General features: G+C 51.7%; 1 protein-coding gene and 1 long non-coding RNA gene across 7 annotated transcripts in view; one reads left to right on the top strand and one right to left on the bottom strand.

Moving 5' to 3' along the window:
• The window catches only part of BEND7 (BEN domain containing 7), a 48,016-nt gene extending 43,621 nt beyond the window's left edge, over window positions 1-4,395 (top strand). For 2 of the 3 annotated variants that reach the window (XM_026119362.2, XM_026119360.2), the window contains one exon: window positions 2,394-4,395. In XM_026119362.2, the coding sequence (XP_025975147.1) occupies window positions 2,394-2,455 (62 nt within the window). In that variant the 3' untranslated portion in view covers window positions 2,456-4,395. The remainder of the gene's footprint in view (window positions 1-2,393) is intronic. The other variant, XM_026119361.2, reaches the window with a different exon arrangement.
• On the bottom strand, window positions 1,688-20,262 carry LOC112994800 (uncharacterized). Of its 4 annotated transcripts, none has more exons than XR_010387197.1 (4): window positions 11,934-20,262; window positions 8,188-11,235; window positions 5,201-5,362; window positions 1,688-3,320 (listed from the first exon to the last, which is right to left on the bottom strand). It is a non-coding gene; the product is annotated as an uncharacterized LOC112994800 (long non-coding RNA). The 4 variants fall into 4 exon arrangements; XR_003262027.2 differs by having other exon boundaries at window positions 5,201-11,235; window positions 11,934-12,350; window positions 12,449-20,262; XR_010387195.1 differs by having other exon boundaries at window positions 5,201-11,235.
• Window positions 20,263-20,302: the final 40 nt, after the last annotated feature.

Raw genomic sequence — 20,302 nt, 5'->3', positions numbered from 1 at the left:
TGGCATCTCCAGGAGCTGTTATAAGATAAATCAGGAATGATCAGTAGTTAACCTAGTATGTTAGTAGAATAAAACCAGACAGAGTCAGATTGCTTGAGGGGAGTCTTACAGGACTGGAGAAGAGGTGGGATGCTGAATCTATTTATGACAGACATCAGATGGTGTTGGTCTTCAAGAATTGAACAAACTCGTGAAGCGAAAAAGCCCGGAATGAATGAATGGAATCAATGGTGTTAGTGAGGGGAGGAAAAAAAAAAAAAAAGGAAAACTCAGATGCCTTTAATCTACCATTTCTGCTCAGTCAACCCTGCCCATGCCCCTGGCAATGTTTTGAGCAAGATCTGGATACATGTGGAATATTGATGCTGAAATTCTCCAACCTACACCTTTTCAGGCTACAGCTTATGGCTGACACCTAAGGCAAGACACCTCAGTTAAAGCGTGGTTGCTCTCAGCTCTCTTCATAGTTGGTGGCAAAAGGGATGCTTCCCCAGAAAGAAGTCCAGATCAGCTCAGTCAGTGTTCGGAGATGTCTCTCCATTGGTGCCAGCAGGACTGTGCTCTTAATTCAGATATGTTGTAGGTTGAATCTGCTGCCTCCTTGTCCAGCATTAACAAAGTCCTGGACTTTGGGGAGAGCAGGGAACTTCCGTTTTCAAAGCCCTCCTTGGAACTTCAAGCTCCTGTAAAAGATCACTAGTCACTAATACATCCTCATAAAATGAAGGAAGACATTTTTGCCCAATTATATTTTAGCAGTTCAGAGCACAAATCATGCTATCATTTTAGAATCACCCTAAATGCTAAGTGTGCCTTTGCTTTGAAAGCTGTTGATTGAAGGGTGTTTAAATTGGAAGAATGGTGGTAGTTAAACGTACTGGAAACTTTGGTGCATTAACAGATTAAATCCCAAGAAAATGCTAGAAGAATCGTCTCTAACATGAACAAAGCTCAGATTTTCCCTAGTACCAGCGTTTGCACGTACTAAAGCAGTCTGTTGCTTCAGCTGAAGTCTATGTCCAGACCTGAGCTGAGAAAGATCTGACAGCTCGCACGCTAATTGCTGTGGAGCACCTGGGAAGACTGATTAGTTTCTTGGTGATCTAAGAACCTGAAAGGTGTCAGATCAGTCTTCAGCAGAATGAAGATGTGCCAGCCTCTTGAATCTTTTTGTATAAGTTGGTATTGCAAAAAGGCTCTTCTTAGTTTAACCCACAGTTTATAACAGCATCTGGATTTAGTTAAAAAAAAAAAAAAAAACAACATAATCCCTAAATTCTGCATGTGGAAACAAATTCAAGACAGCTGCAAAACCCTTTTCATGAATCCTCATCTTTAAAATTACATTTGAATGGTACAGGCAGCCCAGGACCATGACAGAGCCCTCTGTATACCTGTGCTTTGGACCGAATCTGTGCTGAAGGGTTCACACAGTTTCTCCACACTAGGGTTAACTTCAGAATGAGAAAGAATTTCGATATCCCTAAAAGGAGCAGAAAAAGCAACATCCCAATCCTCAGGTCCAGGGGTGATACAGCTTTGTGAAAAGATGAGAACAATCTCTTGGTAAAGAAACCAATGATAAGAAAACAGCGACGATCCAATTCTATACAGGTTTTTTCCTTTTCTCTTGAAATACAATATCAAGAAAACGAAACTTCAAAAAAAACCCCCTCTCTTCGAAACCTTAAATATAAATCCTTTATTGTAATATAAATCTTTATCCTTTCAGTGCATGATTGTATGAGTCTTCCCTTTTCATTGGGTTGTATTTGCTTCTTACACTGATTGATGTCTGTCTCCTATTTGCCCTGTGTTCTTAGTGCTATAGTTGTAATTCTTCTGTCCATCTTTCATTGTTCTGTTTAGAAAAAATACATTCTTAAAGTGGTTTAAAAAAGGTGGCATATAATCATACAGTATACCTGCGTTTTTTTTTTCTACCATATGCATTTAGACTGCTGTGGGGTTTTTTCAGCCTTTTCCAAAGAACATCCCAAAGTACGTACTCTAGGTTTAAAATTCATGCAGTGCTTTTTTTACTTCTTCAGAACCATAACTTCAAAGCGGTGAGCATTGCAGTGCGGTTTGTGCCATATTCTAACGCAGCACTTTACATCTGAAGTGGTGTGTACTATACTCTCTGTGAAAACCTTTGCTCACAGATTATGTATTTTAAAAAATCTTTCTATTTAATTTGCTTTCTTTAGCCAGTTGAGCTCTAAGTGGAATTCAGCAATTGCTATCGGCATACACACCAGCAGTTCAACCCCATCACAAATTAAAATTAGAAACTCAAATATATAATTTCCATCATGTTTTTTTACAAATGACTGAACGAATTTAAAAAAAAAAATATCAACCTAATTTTTTCGAACTCTTTCTTCCTTCAGGTAACCTTTTTGACACGACAACAGACAGTCTGGTAGACACGAACCCAGATTTTTCTGCTTGAATTTTACATTCTGCGTCAGTGTTTTTAGCAGATAGAAACATCCTCCCATTCGAATAATGATGCTGCAAGACCTGCGCGAGAATTTCAGCGTACTGCAAGATGTGGATGTCCGTACTGTTCTCCCTTCAAATTTGTGTTGTTTCCTCCATTTCCCGTGTCATCCGAAATAACAAAACCGCCAGATCGTTTCGCTGTTTTTCATCTTAATTAAAGATGATTTTCCTCCGTATCCAATGCATAATTTAATTAGTGTGGGATCCACTCTAACTGAAGACGTTCTCCTGCCTTGGTTTTTCCTTCCCGACCGTACTTTTCCCATGTGATCGTGTGCTCGCCAGCAGCGTTTCACCCAAAGCTCTGCAGAGGCAAAGGAAAAAAGCGGGGTGGCTCCTCCCGGCCGGGCAACCGGACGGCATCTTCCTCCGGCGCGAGCCCGGGGGCTCGATGACCTTCCCCTAGGGGAACCGCTTTGCACTTGTGGTTCTGCAACGTCTCCTTTTCCGGCTGCTTCGCTGTTTAAAGAAGGATGGTACAAATGACTGTACGCAGCCGTAATTCGGAGGTCCCCGCTGGGTTTAGCGATAAAGCAACCGAGCGGGGTTCGTGCCAGCGGAGTCGAATCCCTCATGTACCGTACGTAGGTAGAAGCTGTTGCTTGGACGCGTTGCAGTTCCCCTGCCTGGTGCTGGTGGGACGGCTCCCGAGGAGCTTTGTAGTGCAGGCGGCGCGAGGAGATGGTTTTCTGCCTGCTTTTTTCTCCAGCTTTCCCTGCCACCTCAATCTGAAAATGTATTAGTTTGCTGATTTCCAGGAAGAGGGTCTCGCACACTGTGATTTGTCAACCACTGCCCTCGGGGACGATATTCTGCAATTAAAAAAAAAAAAAAAAGTCGCCTTTTGACTGGCACTCGATTGCTGTCTCAGCAGTTAAAGATGAGTAGATTGATCAAGAAATTGCACTACCCTCGCAGGCGTTGAAAGGGTTGGTCCTTTCGGGTCAGGGCTAAGGCGAAATCCGGCGTGGCCCTCCGCGCAAGCTATCACTTCTGCACCTTTCGACAGCACTAAATTCACTTTAAAAACGTAGGAAAAAAAGTCTAGAAGGTCTTACCTGCAACATAGATTAATCACCAGACAGTTTGAGTGTGTTTCCTGGAACTTGAGAGATTGCCGTAGCCTTTACCATTGTGTTTCATTTTCCTTTGTATAGTTTGGGCCCATCGGGTTTCTTCTCCTTGAAGCTATTTGGCCTTTGAGCCTGTCAACTGAAGTGCTATTACGGAGTGGGCTTTTACCCTCCCCCCCAACTATTTAAAGATTTCTCTTTTTTACCAACCCTAAAGCCTGTTTCTCAGAAGCTGCCGAATGCCCACAGATCACGCTGAAGCCCATGGGGGCGGCGCGTCCCTGCAGCGCCTTCGAAAGCTCGGGCTTTCCGCGCTTCCCCGGCGGGGCCGACGGCCTCGGAAACCGCGGGATACGTTGAATGTGCACTGCGAACCTTAAAAGAGCCTTTCCCTCCTTCACGGTGTGGCATTGCCAGTGCCGGGGCTCGCGGGTGGCCCCGCGCGGCCGGCCCTCCTCTCCCTAGCGTAACACTTCAGCAGCGGGATCGCCGTTTTGTAAATTTTCCAGATTTTGCGTTTGTGTTTACTTACTGTGACTACTGTTCAGACTTTCTTCAGAAATCTTTTTATAGGGTTTATTAGCGGAAAAGAAAAAAAAATCATTCCATATTTAGGTAAAAATGTCTCAATCTTCTGTATATATGTTTTATTAATATGTAAATATTTAGATATTTTTAAATTACTATGTTCTTAATAAAGCGACAAGGGACTAGTTGTGAAATGGTGTATAACATTGTGTTGTGTTATCGATCTCTGGGAAACCCTCTTTGTCAGTTCGGAAAAGAAAACCTACAATAAATAACTTTAATTGAATGTGTGTTTTCTGTGTTTTGTGCTAGATTCCTGTATTTCAGAGGAATTACCTACCACTTAAAGGACTGTGTAAGGAGATGTCTGGAAAAACTGAAAAGTTACTAGCAGAATACGATTTTTCTAACTGTCTCCGATGGAAACTCCTCTGCCTGCCAATCAGAACAACGGCTATATCAAATCTCATAATAACTCTTGAGTATTAAGCGCTGATATGCCTGAAGTCTAATTTTAATTGAATTAGGTGCCTTTATAATCTTCACTTAAAAGGTTAAGCTCTGCTTCTATGGAAACAACACATAGGAAGGACAAAACAATACTCATCGCTTGGAAGAGCTGCAAAAACATACACTTGGTAATTTATCATCACACCCTCATCAAATGTTGTTTAGCCTTAGAAAATATTTCCTGCAGAAACATGTTCCTTGGTAATCTCCAATCAATTACAAGGAGCTGGTGGAGTGGAGGAGTGACTCGGCACACCTTTTCTGTTGTAGGTCAGGAGCAACCAGGGAGCAGTTGCCGGTAAAAAGTCTAGTGATGGCTTCATTTACACACCAGTGGTTGTGCTGAGCCACTGAAGCCGGGCACGCATCCTTGCATCCGTGTGTATAGCATGAGCCAGCTACGGCACTGTTAACCGTGGAGTATTTAAAAAGCGAGTGAATAGCGGAGTTTGCCTCTGCCTCTCCACGTGGCTAAAAACTGGCTTCAGATCTGGATGCAATTTGTCATTCGTACAACTAACGATCATCTGGGTGGATGGAACAAATCCACCCTTAACGAAACAGCAATTACTTTCACTAACCTGCTCTGCACTGCAAGTCGTCCCAACGTGCTTTTATTTTGCTTGACTTTTTCCACCATGGGGGAGGTTACTAGGCCGTTACTTGTAATGTGAGGTGGATTGCCGTTCTTTAGGACGGGATTGCAGACACATCACGGCATCCTGCAGTAAATCCCATCCGTGCTGCAAAGCGAAGGGTATGCAGTAAGTATTCTTGTAGAGCTGCTGATTCACCTGTTGAAAGAGCTGTGCAGACTAGCAAAGCAGCCAGAATCGCTGCACGGGCTCCGGCGAAGCTTCAGCTTCGATGCCGTGCCGTTGAGATAATGCCTTTCTCCGTCCTATTTACAGGCCGCTAGAGATTAATACATTGGGTGAAAAAAATCCTTCTGAAGCTTTACAGGAAAAGGATATCCTCCTAGTAACATGAAAGGAAACTGGAGCCCAGGCTTTATAAAAAATGCATTAATTGCAAGACAAGAAGAAAGCCATCTGAAGTGCCTGTGACATGTTGGGTTAGAGATGGCTGGCTGAGTCGTTCAGGAGAAACACACGGGAGCAGCTCGGGGATCAGCGGCCCTGCCGCGTCCACCCGCACATGGGTGCCGGCAGTGGCAAAGACAAACCCGCCAGGAACGTGTCGGGCTTCGGGCCGATTCCCAGCCAGCCTCCTACGAACGAGACTGGTGTAGCAGGGTTTCACGAGAGTCCCTGTAAAAATAACCCCATTGCACGCGATCTCCCCCAAATCTGAAGTTGCCGTGGAGGAGAAAATGCCGAGGGAGGATTTCTCCCCTCCGATAGCTTGCCCGCTGCCCGGAGAGCCGTCACCCTTTCACCCGCCGCAGCATCGGCTGTTGGTGCGGAGAGACTGTGGGTTCGTTTTTACAAGTAGGTCAGGTATGATTTCTCATCCGCCGAATGCTAATAAAAAGCACTGATGTGAAACCTATAACATTATGCGTATAAATAATTTAGCTCCGTTGTGTAAACATTGATTCTGGGCTTTAAAAAAAGGAAATAATGCCATTGGCTCCCTCCCCCTGCCACGTGCTATGTTGTTCTGCACAACTGCAAGCGGGGACGAAAATTAGTTAATATTTGGAGAATTTGGAAATGTGGGAGACAAACCCCTTGTGTTTCTTGTGTTTCCTTTCCCAGATCCTTAGAGGTACAGAGGAATCAGGATGAGCGAGGTAGCTGATTAGAAACAAAGATGCTAATTTTGTCTTGTAAGTGTTGACAAACGGTAGTACGAGGCGATGCACCTGGGTTTATCGGTCAGACTTACGGACCCGCGATGGTCTAAAGCCCTTCTCTCCCCTTCACTCATCTCACCTCCCTGGGGCTGAAGCAGGCACCCAGGGAATTAGTTTGGTCATTCGATGTTCATCCAACCTCTTAAATAACTGTCTTTTAGGGACTCTTGCCCCATAGTTGTCCCAAGTGGGCAGGAGGGTCCCCCGCTGCGGTCCCTAGACCACAGGGTCCAGAGAACCCATGGTTGAAGACCCAGAGGTCTTCTGCAGGACCTGGAGGTCTTCTGCAGAAGGGAAAAGCTGGCTTAGGAGCAGCAGCACCAGATCTCTGAGCAAACGGTCCCGTGGCACGGCCGGGCCCTCGGCCCCATGGCCGGGGCCAGCTCTCACTCCGCAGGGCCTCCCTCTGGAGCAGCACCCTGGCCCAACCACCACGGCTGGCTAAAAGCTCTGCCATGTTTGCCTGGGAGACCCCGAGCTGGATGCGATCCTCATCGCAGCCACGGGGCATGAAGCAGAGCAAGGAAGATAACTGCAAAATAGCAGTAATACGATCAGCTCACTCCGAGAGCAAATCCATCCATCGAGAGCGACTGCAAGGGGCAAGTGAGGACTGTGGTTTGAAACGTCAGGCCAAGTGGAGAAAGCAGCTGCCCTGGCTCCCCACTGCCATACGAGACCCTCTGGAGGGAGCATTATCACAGATTACAAACTGGTTTGGCAGGTAACATGCTGCTAGCTTCACACGGGGCCCATTACTTGCCAAACTGGTTCATAATCTTCCATAATGCTCTCTGGAGAGGTGATTAATGCTTCACTGATGGTCATTTTGCCCTCCCTGGTGGCTCATCCGGTCGTAACTTTGCTTTAATGTGTTCACGCTGCTGCAGTCACCTCCGAAAGCAAACGGGCACCACAGGGCATGGGACAGGGGAGGACGCGGCTGCTCTGAAAAAGTGACAGGATCAGCTAAAAGGGGGAGGAAAATCCAGGGAGGCTAAAATAATAAAGGAAAGCCTTTATCAGCACCTATGGGGAGCTGGTAGACTGCCTGCTGTCCCCTGTCCGGTCGTCATGGGTCGGCAGCACCTTCCTGCACTTACCTCCGGCCAAAATGTGAGGCAGAGCAAAACACAGCTGTGGGTCCCTGCTGCACATCCCTGCTCCTGCCTGGGGGAGCCACACTTGGCCCTCCCAGCCCCATCCAACTCTTTCCCCTGCCATCAGCAGGCTGCTGCTCTTTTTACGGAGAAACAGGTGGATTCATCCCCTGAGCAGCTGCCCTGCCCGACACTGCACGCTCCCCTCCATCCCCGGAGCCCCACCGGCTCCTCTCCGCCACTGCTGCAGTTTCTCCCCATGGGATGGGAGATGTCCAGGGCCACCAGTGGCATCTGCAGCCTGTCCCTGGTGCCCGGCCAGGCCCCAGGGTCAGCGGCCCGCAGGTGCCCGGTGCTGCCTTGGAGACTTCTGGCTAAAATGAGTTGGAGGAGAGCAGCTGAGCTTTTCATATATCTGGGCATTTTGGTCACATGCAAACTCCTTGACAGCTCACCATGAAGTTAGCAAGGAAGAATCTGGCCTGGAACCAGCATGTGGCTATTGCCGTTACCAGAGCTTAGAGAAAGCAAAGATTAATGTAATCATTTAATCCCAAGAGATTTCAGGATTCACTGGCTATATCTCATGTCTCCTTTCATAGCTGAACAGGGGATGTGTGTAAACCGCTCCGTTCTTATCTGGATGTACCTCAGCTCCGCTCTCATTTCCGTCTTCCTGATTTATTGCACGTGTTTAGACTCCGGCTCTACCCGCTGCAGCATTTTCCTTCCTTCTGCCACAAAGCAATGAAGACTCAGGGCCTCCGTACTGGACACGATTTTTGGCCGATGAGACCTGCTGAGACTTCCCCGGTCCCCGGGGAGGGGGGTAGCAAGATCTGCCCCCCAGCACCCGACTTTCCTTCCTGACGGGGGTGCGAGGCCGGGGTTGAGTCGGCCCCTTGCACCACGAAGCCACCGCGTTCCCGGAGCTGCTGACGGGAGGCTGCGAGGGCTGCATCAAAGCTGCTGCAAGATTAGAGATGACAGAGGCAGTGACGACCCAGCATAGAGACATCAAAGTGAAGCGTTATCGCTGGGAAGAAAATGAAATCTGAAGCGTGGCACTGGTGGAATCGGTGAGACAGAGTCGCTCCTGGAGGCTCCCGCGAGGACGCGCAGCGACTTGCCGGGTACGTGGCTTGCACAATGCTCAGGAGGCGTTGAGGTGTGCCAGGAGGAAATGCGGGCACTTCAGAGAAACACCTGGAGGTTTTGTGGGGGCACTGGGCCTGCTAGAGGGTATCCAGGGACTCCTGAACTTCCCTACCGGGACTTCCAGGCATTCACATCAGCGACATGGGAATTAGGAGTAATGTCTGGTTAAACAGCTCCTCTCTTTTACCTTCTAACCCATTTGGCTTTCTCTAACTCGCCGTGAAGTCAATCACAAGATACAGATCCCAAAACACGTTTCGAACATCTCGTTCCTCCAAAGTTGGCCAGAGCAGGCACTGCTGGATGATACACGGGCAGCAGTGGTGGAGGCGGCAAAGCAAAAACCCTCATCAAGCACATCGGACTGGAAGCATCCTCGGTTCAGGATCAGCTGAGCAGACACCTTTCCTGACAGGTGGTTTGGAATAACCTCTAACCATGGAGCCTCCACAAGCTGTTCACGCAGTCCACCTCTCGCAGGAAACAGCACCGGGGCTGCGCCGGGCGCCTGTGCCGGGGCCTCAGCAGTGCCTGGCCCACAGAGCGATCGCTTCTGCCAAGTAGAGCAGAACGGAGGAGAAGGCAGCTCCAGGCTTCGTCAGTCCCCAAAGAAGCGGCCTATACCAAAATAGACATGTGCATCCTTGGGGAAAAGCCACAGATTTACGGCATCTGCAAGAGCGTCTTACTATATAAATGAAAGGAAAGCGGGGAGAGAAGTGGGTGAGAACCAGAAGGGAGCAGGCTGCCGGGTCATACACCTGGTCTCATTACACACCACCTACCAGCGCTAGGCAGAAAGGGGGCTGTTGGGGCTCTATCTTTTTTTTTGAAGACCTACGCATGATCTATGCAAGATCTGCATGTCTGAAGACCACACCGGTGGCACGTGGAGGGCAGCCCTGGAGCGTGTGAGCCCTGAGCAGCCACCGGTGGCTTTACAGGACGTGGTGGCAGGTCCCTGGGGAAGGAGCACCTTGCCGTCAGGGCAGCGAGCACCCCAGGCCCCAGCAGCCCCATGACGACGCGCCTGGCTGAGGGGACCTGGCAGAGAGGGCAGAGGGAGACTGCAGCCTGCGTTACGTTGGGAGTCACCTATTTACTCTTGCTAAATTGGTCTGTCTCCTCCAGCAGTGTCCCAGTCAGCCTACTGGTCTCCCAGCTCTTCCCTTGGGATTTTATCCAAGATGTTAATGCAAACTCCCACCTTTTAGGCCCAGGCTGTGGGGCACTGGACCTCCTTCTCCTTCCACATTTCCAAGAAAGTGCATCCCCTTCCCACCCGCAGGCTGCTCAGGAGCGGGCTGAGGCCACTGTGGCTCCTTCTCCTGCTTGAGTCACTTGGGTCCATCTTCATCTTCCTCATTGCCCCGGCAGTCAAGGCCCCCATGCTGGGTGTGACCTTACAGCTCTTCCGTACCTTCCTCCGTAAGAGGATGGCCATGACCCCAGCAGAAGCTTTATCCCTTCTTTCTTAAGAGATGAAATCTGCAGCCGCGTGCTGTCTCCTGGCTCTGTTTCTGAGGAGAAAAGCAGGGCTGGAAGCTGAGGTGCCAGCATATGATTCACATATGAACTTGCCTGTTTTTGGAGAGAAATCAGACCCAATCTCTGCAATACACGTTGCCGTGTGGGATGCTGGCAGTGTCAGCTAGCCCTGCGAGGTGTTAGATCTCTTTCTTCACCTGAAATCCCCCCTGCCGTTTTGGGGCCAAGACTGTCGGGAGATCAGAGGGCAGCGCAGTTTTATCAACAAACACCTTCCAGACCTGGCGCGAGCCAGGCTTGCTTTCTGCCCATGGGGGCTAGATGGTCCTAGTATCCATATTTTGTCCATCAAAGGTTTCTCCCAGCTGTTTTCCAGCAGGTACTTTGGAGCCTGTTTTCTTCCATTCAGCAGAACACTTTGAAAGCTCATTTTTAATCTGTCCCCCCTCCCCCTCCATAAGGAACAAAGTACAGTCTTCAGCCCACATTTGCCTTTGCACGATGTGTTTAAAATGATGGCTATCACCCTCCCCCCAGCTCCAGAGGCCTAAATGCATAGTCCAAAATTCAGAGAGGCCCAGAGCAATGGGAAAATAATTTTTACCCACTTGATGCTTGTGAGCAGAATTTGCCCATGGCCCTTTGTGATTTGAGGCTAGATTTGGGAGCAGCTTTCTCCTTCCAGGGGATGGGGTGTGCTACTGAATTAGAAACAGCAGTTGCCTTCCTAAAATTTAGATGACCCCCTACAGACTCCTGGGCAGCGTGGGACCACGCTTCAGCTCATCCTGGCATTAAAGAAGATGCTGGTTTCCACGGCCTCAGTATTTATTTGATGAAGCCACCTTTCCTGTCCTCACCGTGGTGGCGGTGCTCCTGCATCTGCCACGACCAGTCTCCAGAGCCAGTAGCTGCTAGGTGGTAACGGTACGATGAGCAGGCACGTTGTCGGACAGGGAGAGGGAGTTTGGGCAAGTCAGCGTTGCTGCAAGAACTTTTTCATTTCCTGACTCCTCTGTCTGTGAGGGCACCACCTTCCTGACTTCGTAACCTGGAGACCGTAAAGCGTGCCAAACCCTAGTGCATTGACATAGATTTTGCATTTAACATTTATTACAGTAATGAGCTGCGGCGCAGTTCCTTCATCGCCCTTTATTGAGTGTGATCGATCACCCCAGATATTTCATTTAGTGCCTCCGAAGCCCCTCAGGGAAGCAGGCTCCTCTAGCAGTTAGAGCTGCAAGACTCTTGGCTCGGCCACATCTCGTGGTGGCACCCATAGCCACGGAGACCAAACGCAGGCTCCCCGAGCCCACCCCAGCAGCGTTTTATCCCCCGGGGTCTCAATCCGGCCACCGGCAGGGGCCAGGCAATGAGGACTTTCTCCTTCATCACGCCTGCTTCCTGCCATCTCGCTTCTCCCTTTTTCTCTTTGTTACCTTCTCTGTTACGACCTCTCCCGCTCGCTGTGAGAGACCTGCCAGTGCAGAGGAGGAGCAGGGAGCAGAGTGAAAAGACCTTTCTTTCCCCTGGGGACTGATAGCTCTGTCTTTCAGATGAGCAGGAGGTGCTGCCCTTTCCAGGGGACCTGCAAGAAGCCGTGGCTCAGCCGGCCGTGGGTCACTGGGACAGAGACACGCCGCGGTGTGCCACAGGGAGAGAGTGCGAGTGGGTCACCACACTGCCCCCCCATCCCTGGAGACACCTTTTCTTTGGGCGCTGGGGTTTTCCATGCAAGCCAGCACTCACCTTCCTGAAAACAGGTGGACTTTGGCTCCAGACGAAAATCCATTATAGGTGGGAACGCTTTGGGAGAGCTGCTGATAACTCTGCTCATTCTATTCAGGTGGAAAGTCCAGGGTTTATGGCCAGGGTTTATGTCCTTCCTCCTCTGAGTCAAACCATTGCATTTCTCTTCACGCTAGTCTGAAAATCAAACAAGTCAGACACAAGAAACATGATGGCTCTAGATAGGGAGGAATTTCATTTTGAGGAGGATGTTACAGAAATCTCAGCTTTGTCAAGCTTTGGCCGCCACCGTGCTGGAGGAGCTCAGGAGCGCTTCCCGGGGATACCAAAGTGTGATGTGCGTTGTGTCCCGTTCACAGCACCCGCTGGCATATTCACCTCCTGGATCAGGCCCAGCCCTGGGTGTGACTGCAGCTCCTTAGAGAGGAAACAACATGAATGAATGAGATCTGGAAGACTTTACAGCTAAGGGATTCCCGGGCACACCCCCCCATCCCACTTCAGGAGGGACCCACCTCTCACCACTCAAGGCCAACTCTGAGCTTCACATTGCAGTGCTTCACCTCCATGGGCACATCTATTTTGGCAAGCAGAGAGGCTGTCAGCTTCACTAGTACAGCCAAGATCAGGGACACAGACTGTCCCATCATTGCAATTTGTAGATCACGCATGATCTAACATTGTTTTAACAGTAATCTGGTAGTGGCCCACACTGACCAGGGTTTTAGCTCTACCACAGGGTCAGACAGACACTCTTCTCCATTGCAAAATGCACCTGCAGTCCTTTGCTCCTTTGATTACCCGGTTAATACAGTGACTTGTGCTTCTGGGCTCGCTGTGCAAATACGAAGGTGGTGGAGCTCCATGTTGGGTCTGGAGGCTCTGCAGAGGTTTGGACGCTGTCTCCTGACTCCCTGTGTCAGCTGTCTGCAGCCAGCACAGGAGAAGTTGAGGCAATGTGTCTACGGCCTCCTGCCCAGGAGATTGAGCCAGCGGTTCTCCAGGAAAACCCAACATTTATGCACATATGCAGGACTCTGATAGTACCTTGCACCAGCAGTAATCTGCAGGGTGGGGAGGTCCCGTGTGCGTTAAGGTAAAAGCTGCCCACGTTTCTCACTGGCTGGGCAGCAGGCTTTGCCGAAGAAGCCACAAAACCGGGAGGCAGGACGCCACGCTATGCCTCCACCGGGCAACCCTGGCTAACTCTCACATCTTCTCTGTTCTTCTCCATCCCCATCTGTGAGAGGAAGAATGAACCCCCACACACAGAAATTGCTTTGCACTCGTCCGACGAAGAATGCTATGTAAGTGCTAAGGTTAATGCACACACAGTGTGGTGCCCTCTGAAAGACAGCACAGGTTTGCTGGAGAAGGCAGATCTCTTCTTCCTGAAGCAAATTGCTCTTCAACTATTGCCATCTTGTGGCGTCTGTGACCTGTTACTTGTTCCTTTTATCTGCTAATGGTGTTAGTGAGAATCAGCAATGTACACAGGCAATTTTAAAATGAAATGTAAATGAATCAGAAATGCCTACAGAAGAGCCATTAGCATAAATCCAATCAAAGGGCTTTGTTTAACTTGTTAAAAATGACTAAATATTTAGTGAGTGTGGGTGGGCGAGGGTGATTCTTGCTACACTCAAGAAGTTTTAGAAGCAAAACTATCTCTGATATTCAAATGACTGAACTTAAAAGCAATTTTCTATCCTGAACTCTGCCTCCTTGGTATATCACTCACTGGAACATGGTTGCATATTCAAGGAGACCACCTCTAAAACATTAGCTTTGCTTCTAATAATAGTCGACTTACTCAGCAAGGCAATTCAGACTTTGTGTCCTGACTGTTGCTCTGCAACGAGCAGCCCTTTGAAGCAAATCCTGCTGGGTCCAGTCAGGTGAGTCGTCTCCTTGGGTCGGACGCTCGGGTTGCAATGCAACGCCGTACCACGAACCTCAGTAGGACCACGCTGATCCGTGGTCATGGTGCGCCATCAAGATTATCACCTTTGGCGGTATGTTCTTGCACGAGTAAGAGCCATTGCAGTGCCTAAGGGTTTTGTCTCAAACTGGGAAGACCTTGGTTCAATTCCCTGCTCTGTTGCTGGCTTTATCGGTTGAGTTTCATAAGCTGAATGTGATGCTGATATTTCATGGCAGTTTAAGCTGCCGTAAACCAGAACTGCCAGCAAACCCCTCTGCTTTCCCTCTGCCTCGGTCCGCCGTCCCCACGTCCACGCCTCTCCATCCGAAGCTGCCACAAGCATCTGCAGAGCCTCTCTGACTAACCCAACCAGAAAAAAGATCCCAATTTTTTTAATAATAATAACAGCAACAATAATAATAACAAAAGCAAGGTTTGGCTCTACATGTTGGCCTAATTCAAATAAACCAGATAAAAACAAAAGTTGGATTTTGTTCTGCAGCGACTCCATGAACTCTGCAGGCGTTACTGAAGTTGATGCCACCACGAACAAGTGGCGAAGGGGGCCCAGAGAAATGCCTTTCATTCAGGAACAGCGTCTCCTTCCCACTGTTTCACTCTCCGGCGCGGAGATTTCACTCGATGATTTCCGCAGGGGTTCGTCAGGGAGGGTGTTAATTGCATTTCTAGAAATCAAAGCATCCGTCTCCGCCGCCGCCGCAGTAGCCGGGGCCGTTTGCTGGATTTTGCTTTGCTGTTTTCACACATTACACGCTATCCTGAGTGCTGCCTCCGTGCGCTAAAGCTGTCCGCGCTCGGTGCCAGCCGGGAGGTGGCCTTTGCTGTAGGTCTGCGCGGGAAACGCTTCGTAGGTGCAGACGTGCCTCCGCGACGAGCTGGGGTGATGCTGCAGGAGCCATCAGGCTCCCCGTCCCCTTTCAGCCGGGTTAAAGCAGACCACTGCTTGCACATGCTGGTCACCTGCCCCAGGGTGGTGCAGCATCCCCAGCTTGTCCCCCCTGTACCCACTGGCTTTTCTCCCTGAGAAAAGGCTCTTTCAGTGCCTGGTAGAGCTAATTCATCCCACTGGAGACAGCCAAAGAGGACGTCAGGTGGAGCAAAGCTGCCCTCACATTGCTATCAACTCCCTGGCCACCGGTGGTGGATGAGCAGGGAGGTGCAAAGCTCCAGACAAGCTCTTCCCAGGAGTGCTGGGTCAGTGCCGGGCACCAATCCCGCGGGAGCTGCCCTGCTGCCTCCTTCCACCTCCATGGCATGCCGGCAGCTTGGGGGATCCCACCGCACCAGAGGAATATCGCGTCCTGGCATCGCCGCCGGCTGTCCCTGTCAAACAGCATCCACAGGCTTTCCGGCTGCATGGAAATGAGGTGCTTTCCAGGAGCTTAGGGGAGTTACTAATTACGGGCTCCGCTTAGTAAACTTTGCTTTGTCCTGACCCAACTGGACTGGCAGCTGGATGTGAAGGAGATATTCATGTTTCTCCACATCACTCTGCTGGAAGATTGTTATGGCAACATGCTTAGCTTCAGCCCCTCAAGGAGAGCAAACTGCCTAACTCTTGCTTTGGTGCTTAAAAACTGCTGAAAACCCAGGCTTTGCTTTCCCAGTGCAAAGGGAAAAAATGCCTGTGCCTGGCAGCAATTCATATCGAAATAAGGAGTCACATCGAATACACGTGGCTTCTTCCAGGGCGCTTGATCTGCAGCCCTGCAGCCCTGGGCTGACGTCGTGCCCATTTCCTGAAGGAGGAATTCAAGGTATAAACCACATTTCAACCACTTCGCGTGCCCAGCAGGAGTGATACCAGGGTGAGGTTCAGCTCCACTTTAGCAGTCGACCATTCGGGTGTGTTTAAGATCCTACCATGGCCAGCAGGGATCAAACGGATACCGTAGGAGGAGCCCGTATTGCCGCCACCCACCGCACGGACGCTCACAGGAGACATCAATGTGTACCTGAGCCTGGAGCTGGATCTCACCCCAAAACGAGGTGCTTTCGTGGCTGCCCATCTCCAGCAGCGCAGGTAGTGCTAGATGCAGCTGCCCCTCCACGAAGGAGCAGAGCCAAGGACGGTCCTGGAGGGCTGTGCTGGCGCCCTGACGGAGGGGAAGGGAAAGGCTGAGCTTTGCTTTCCAGGGGGCAAAACAAGCTCCTTGCAACGGCGTGCTTTCCCCGGGACCTGCCTTGGTCCCTCGCGCCTGGAGATGGCCTCAGAAAGCATCAGGCTCCTCAAAAACAGGAGCACCCAAAGCCAACGAGGGGTCTAACCCAAGGCTGTGCAGCACATCAGTGCCAGAGGAGAGGAGAGACCCCCCCGACACGTCCTTATCTACGGGATATGTGCTTTAATCAGCAACTCCTCCACGTGAGCCCCGGCCCCTCTGCATCACGCCAGGCCTGTTCTGAGGTCTAAGAAGAATTAAAGAGCGCATTTGCCTTCTGTTGGGTCCTGGCAGCAGGACGGCATTTCCCCCACGGGTCCAGATAAACTCCCACTCAGCACTAACAAAAACCTGCAGCTACCGGATGGGGTTGGCAGCCGCGGGAGAAAAAAAAATCCTGGATGGAGAGTAAGTCAGGAGACTACTTGCCAGAAAATTATCTGAAGCAGGTGGTTCCAGCTCGGAGGAACTCAATTTATATTCTCAGATGACTCGCTGGAAGCCGTGCACGATTCCATAAACAAGCACAATGCCGGCGAGGCAGATGTTTCAGCGAATGCCAGCCGCTGGAGCACGCTCGCTCGCACGCCTCGGCTGCGCCCACCGCTTGCCATGGTGATGCGGGAAGTTAGTATCTAAGGTGCATCCCTGGGGAGCGCCTATCGGGTAGCTGCAGATCCGGCTGGAGCGATTCCGCGCCCGGCTCCGAGACAAAGAGGGAGGGCCGTGCACGGAGCCTGGCAGAAGGTGAGGCTCCTGCCGTATTTATAGGCTCAAGACTTGGAAAGACTCGCAGTGCGGGGAAATACGTAGTGTGTGGGCTGTGCTCGATGAAAAAAAAACCTAGGTGGATTTCTTCAGTGGGACAATATTAAAAATATTCCAGGTCAGAGCTTCCTTCCCACACCGAGAGCTTCTGCTCACAAAGCAACCGGCAGCGGCATTTGGAAATAAAGCCCAGATGTACGCGGCAAGCTTTTGTCAGTGCCGCTCTCCCAGACAGAGAGAGGCATGATGAAGTGCGATTAGTGACCACCAGAAGCCTCTGGTGTTGATAGTGTTACCAGGCAATGCACGGGGGTGGAACACGCTACATGATGATGATGGCAGCGTCGCGCTGGTGGCATCCACGTTGCAGAAGCGGCGTGGCTTTCCCATAGAGCTCCCCCAGGGCGCCGGAGCGCTCCCGGCCCAAAGCTTCAGGCCTGCATGGGAGGTGAGGGGGATATCGACTTTCTGGTGCGGCGGCATCTGAGAAGAGAGACGTGAAATCGCAATAACGGTTCATCGTGCAGCCAAAATGCTCCATAATGGCGGTTCCCACACGACGGGGTCAACGGGAACAACCAGGAGCACCGTGTGGGGCTCAGGTTGAGTGAGGTGGTGGGACGTGGCTTTGGGAAATGAAGTCCCAGTCTGGAAGGGTGAAGGAGAGACGGGATGAAGGAGAGGAGAGCACTGCCTGCACACCTCGGCCTCTGCCGGTTTGCTAAGGAGCTCACTGTGAGTCTTCCCTCTGGCAGCTGTTTCCGTTAAGGGTTGGTGAACGGTTGAAGTTCAACCTAGTTACGCCGAGGCGAATTGGCTGTAGCTCGTGTTTCACGCGCTGCCCATGCAGAGTCATGCCAGGCTTGTAGGCGGTGGAAGCGCTGCAGAAGCAGGCTATGACTGCTCTCAGCCGAAGATGCCACCTGCTTGGCCATGTCCATGTTTCAAGGACAGCGATGCCCGTATTTAGGTACTGAGGCGGCTGTTGTCTGCATGGATGAATTTTTGAGGATGAAAAGGAGGAGGTGGCTCATGAGTCGACCGGATAACGGTGCTACAAGAAGCACGGGAAAGGCCGCTGAGTCGCCAACCCCATGTCCCACTCCCACGTGGAGACCAAATGGCCTGTAAGGAAGAGCAGTTCTGCAGGGTCTACTGTCCACCCCGGTAAAATGAGGGGGCTGATCAAAAGACTGGAAAACCAGGTGGCATCAGGAGCAAGTCCAGAAGTCTGGCCCTTGTCTTGCATACTTGCAGGAGGAGTTAGCACCAGAGTCATTGCGATTGCTGGTGGCTTGGGTCCTTCCCAGGTTTGACAAGGCCACGATGTCAAACAGGTGGGAGACAGTAAAGGCAGGGATGGGAATGCCAGTTCTGATACATTTTCTGAAAGACTTTGGAAAGGCAAAGAGGAACGCAACCAGCAGCCATGTTTAACACCGCAGGCTGGCCTCGCAGAAGGCCAACGGAAGACCACATGGACATGCTTTGCTCCATGTCTCTACCACAAAAGACTCCTACCACCCATGCACGCTTTCATTGGGAACGGCAGGGAGAAGTGCCACCTCCCGCGTCGCCCACAAGGCTGCACCTCGCCGGGCACTCTTCCCTCGCAGCCGTGACTCGGCCTGCCTGGCTCGCGGCAGCTCTCGGCATCAGCGCCCGGGGTTGACAGCCCTTCACGAGAGCCACGTGACGCCTGGGCACGGGGAGCCGGGAGGCAAACGCTCCTCTGGTGCCGTCGGGGGGCCCGAATGCGGGAGCGAGGCGCGAAACGCAGCAAAAGCAGCGAGGGGGAGGCGGAAGCTGCAAGGGCAAGTCGCAAAGTCCGCAGCACTGCTCTCGCCGCGCCGTTGCCTCCGGCGGTGCAGAAGCGCGGAGGTCCCGTGCTGGGGGGCCTCCGGCCGCAGGCGCGCAGCGGGAAGGGGGCCAGCGTCCCACCCAGGGCATGCCCGCGGGATCGACAGTGGGGCTGATCGCCACCCCAGCGTCCAGAAGTCACCACGGCACGGTCCGCAGCGGCAGGAGCGTTTCATTGCGCTGCGGGCACGGACGAGGGGGGCGAGGACGGGCCGGGGGACGCCCCGGCTGGATAAACGCACAGGAGGGGAAATGGCACTTCCTTAAGCTGTTATAAGAGTTTAACGAAGGCCGTGGGGCGGGTGGCGTTTATCGGGGACCTTGCAAAGGCTTCTGATAACACCTCCCGGCAGGGACTATCACAGAGCGCCTTATCGGAGGTGAAGGGGGCAAAGTCCCGGTGAGCGACAGGAAGCAAAGTCACGGCCAACATCTGCTCCTCTGAGCCGAGAGGAGCCAACGCCGAGGCATCGATATCATTTAACACCCCTCTCGCGCTGACGGGCTTACGTTGCTCGGTGAAAGCGGAGGGTGTTTTGCAGCAGGAGAAATTAAATCATCACAGCGGGGTTAAAGGTCCTACACCAAAAAGAAAGAAAACCCACGCCACGGTGGCATCTCGGGCTGGCGGAAGAGGCGGCCGAACACGCAGGGCCCTGCTCCCGCCATGCTAAGCGAACGCACGTGTGTGAGCACACGGCCAGCCCTGCGCGGCAGCAGGACCGGCCTGCGCGCGGCAGAGCCGGGGACCGCCGACGCCGGCCCGCATTCAGCACCGTTAGCGGCTTCCTGAGGGCGCTGAGCACGGCGAGCCCTCGGGACCGGCGGCCCTCGGCACCGCGCTGCCGGCCGGCCGCTCGGGGATGGAAGGAGCGACGAAAAGCCGGCGAGAAACGCAACGTTTTGCTTTCTTCTCTTTCGCCTTCGTTTTAGGCAGGATTTTTTTTTCTCCAAGTTGCACGAAAGGCAGGCTGCGACTTCACCGGCAATTACTTAATTAGGTGCTTAATTGCCGATTGCAGAAAGGTAACTGCCTTTATCACCGACTCCACAGTCAACGTCATGTCCTCCTCATCCGAAGGAGGCCGCGGGAATCGGTCCCGGCTTTATGCTACCATCTCTAAGGAGCGCACGGCACCGGCGAAAAGCGTCAGGAGAAAACGTAGCATTGCCCAAATTTTGCCCAGTTTGGGGTTTGACTTCCTGAAAACAACATTTTGGTTATTCACGGACAACGTTTTGGAATGACGAATTGCACACACACACACAGAGTGTTTTCACACCTGAGTTTTGGATGAAATGTCTGAATTGCCCCGTGCTGGGAAACCTGTGTTTCATTGCCGCTGGGTGGTAGCTAACGCCCCAGAACTGCACAGAACGCCGCTTTGGGAGGGACTGCGCCTCTGCTCACGGGGTCAGGGGTGCAGAAAGCACCCGAGGTACGTGAGGATGCAATTGGGGCGCTGGGACCGAACACCACGCCGGGTCTCTGCAGTGAGAGTGTGCTGGGAGCAACGGCGGGGTGTGCGCAGACTCGCCCCCCACCTTGCAAAGAGGGCTTGCACCGGGAAGTGAGGTGCAGGGGTGCAATGCAGCCTCCCCCCCCCACAGGGTCGCACCCCGGGGTGCAACGC

This window comes from Dromaius novaehollandiae, chromosome 1, assembly GCF_036370855.1.
Source record: "Dromaius novaehollandiae isolate bDroNov1 chromosome 1, bDroNov1.hap1, whole genome shotgun sequence".
Lineage (NCBI taxonomy): Eukaryota > Metazoa > Chordata > Aves > Casuariiformes > Dromaiidae > Dromaius > Dromaius novaehollandiae.
Note: the sequence above shows the minus strand (reverse complement) of the source record. Positions and strands in the feature narration are given on the sequence as shown.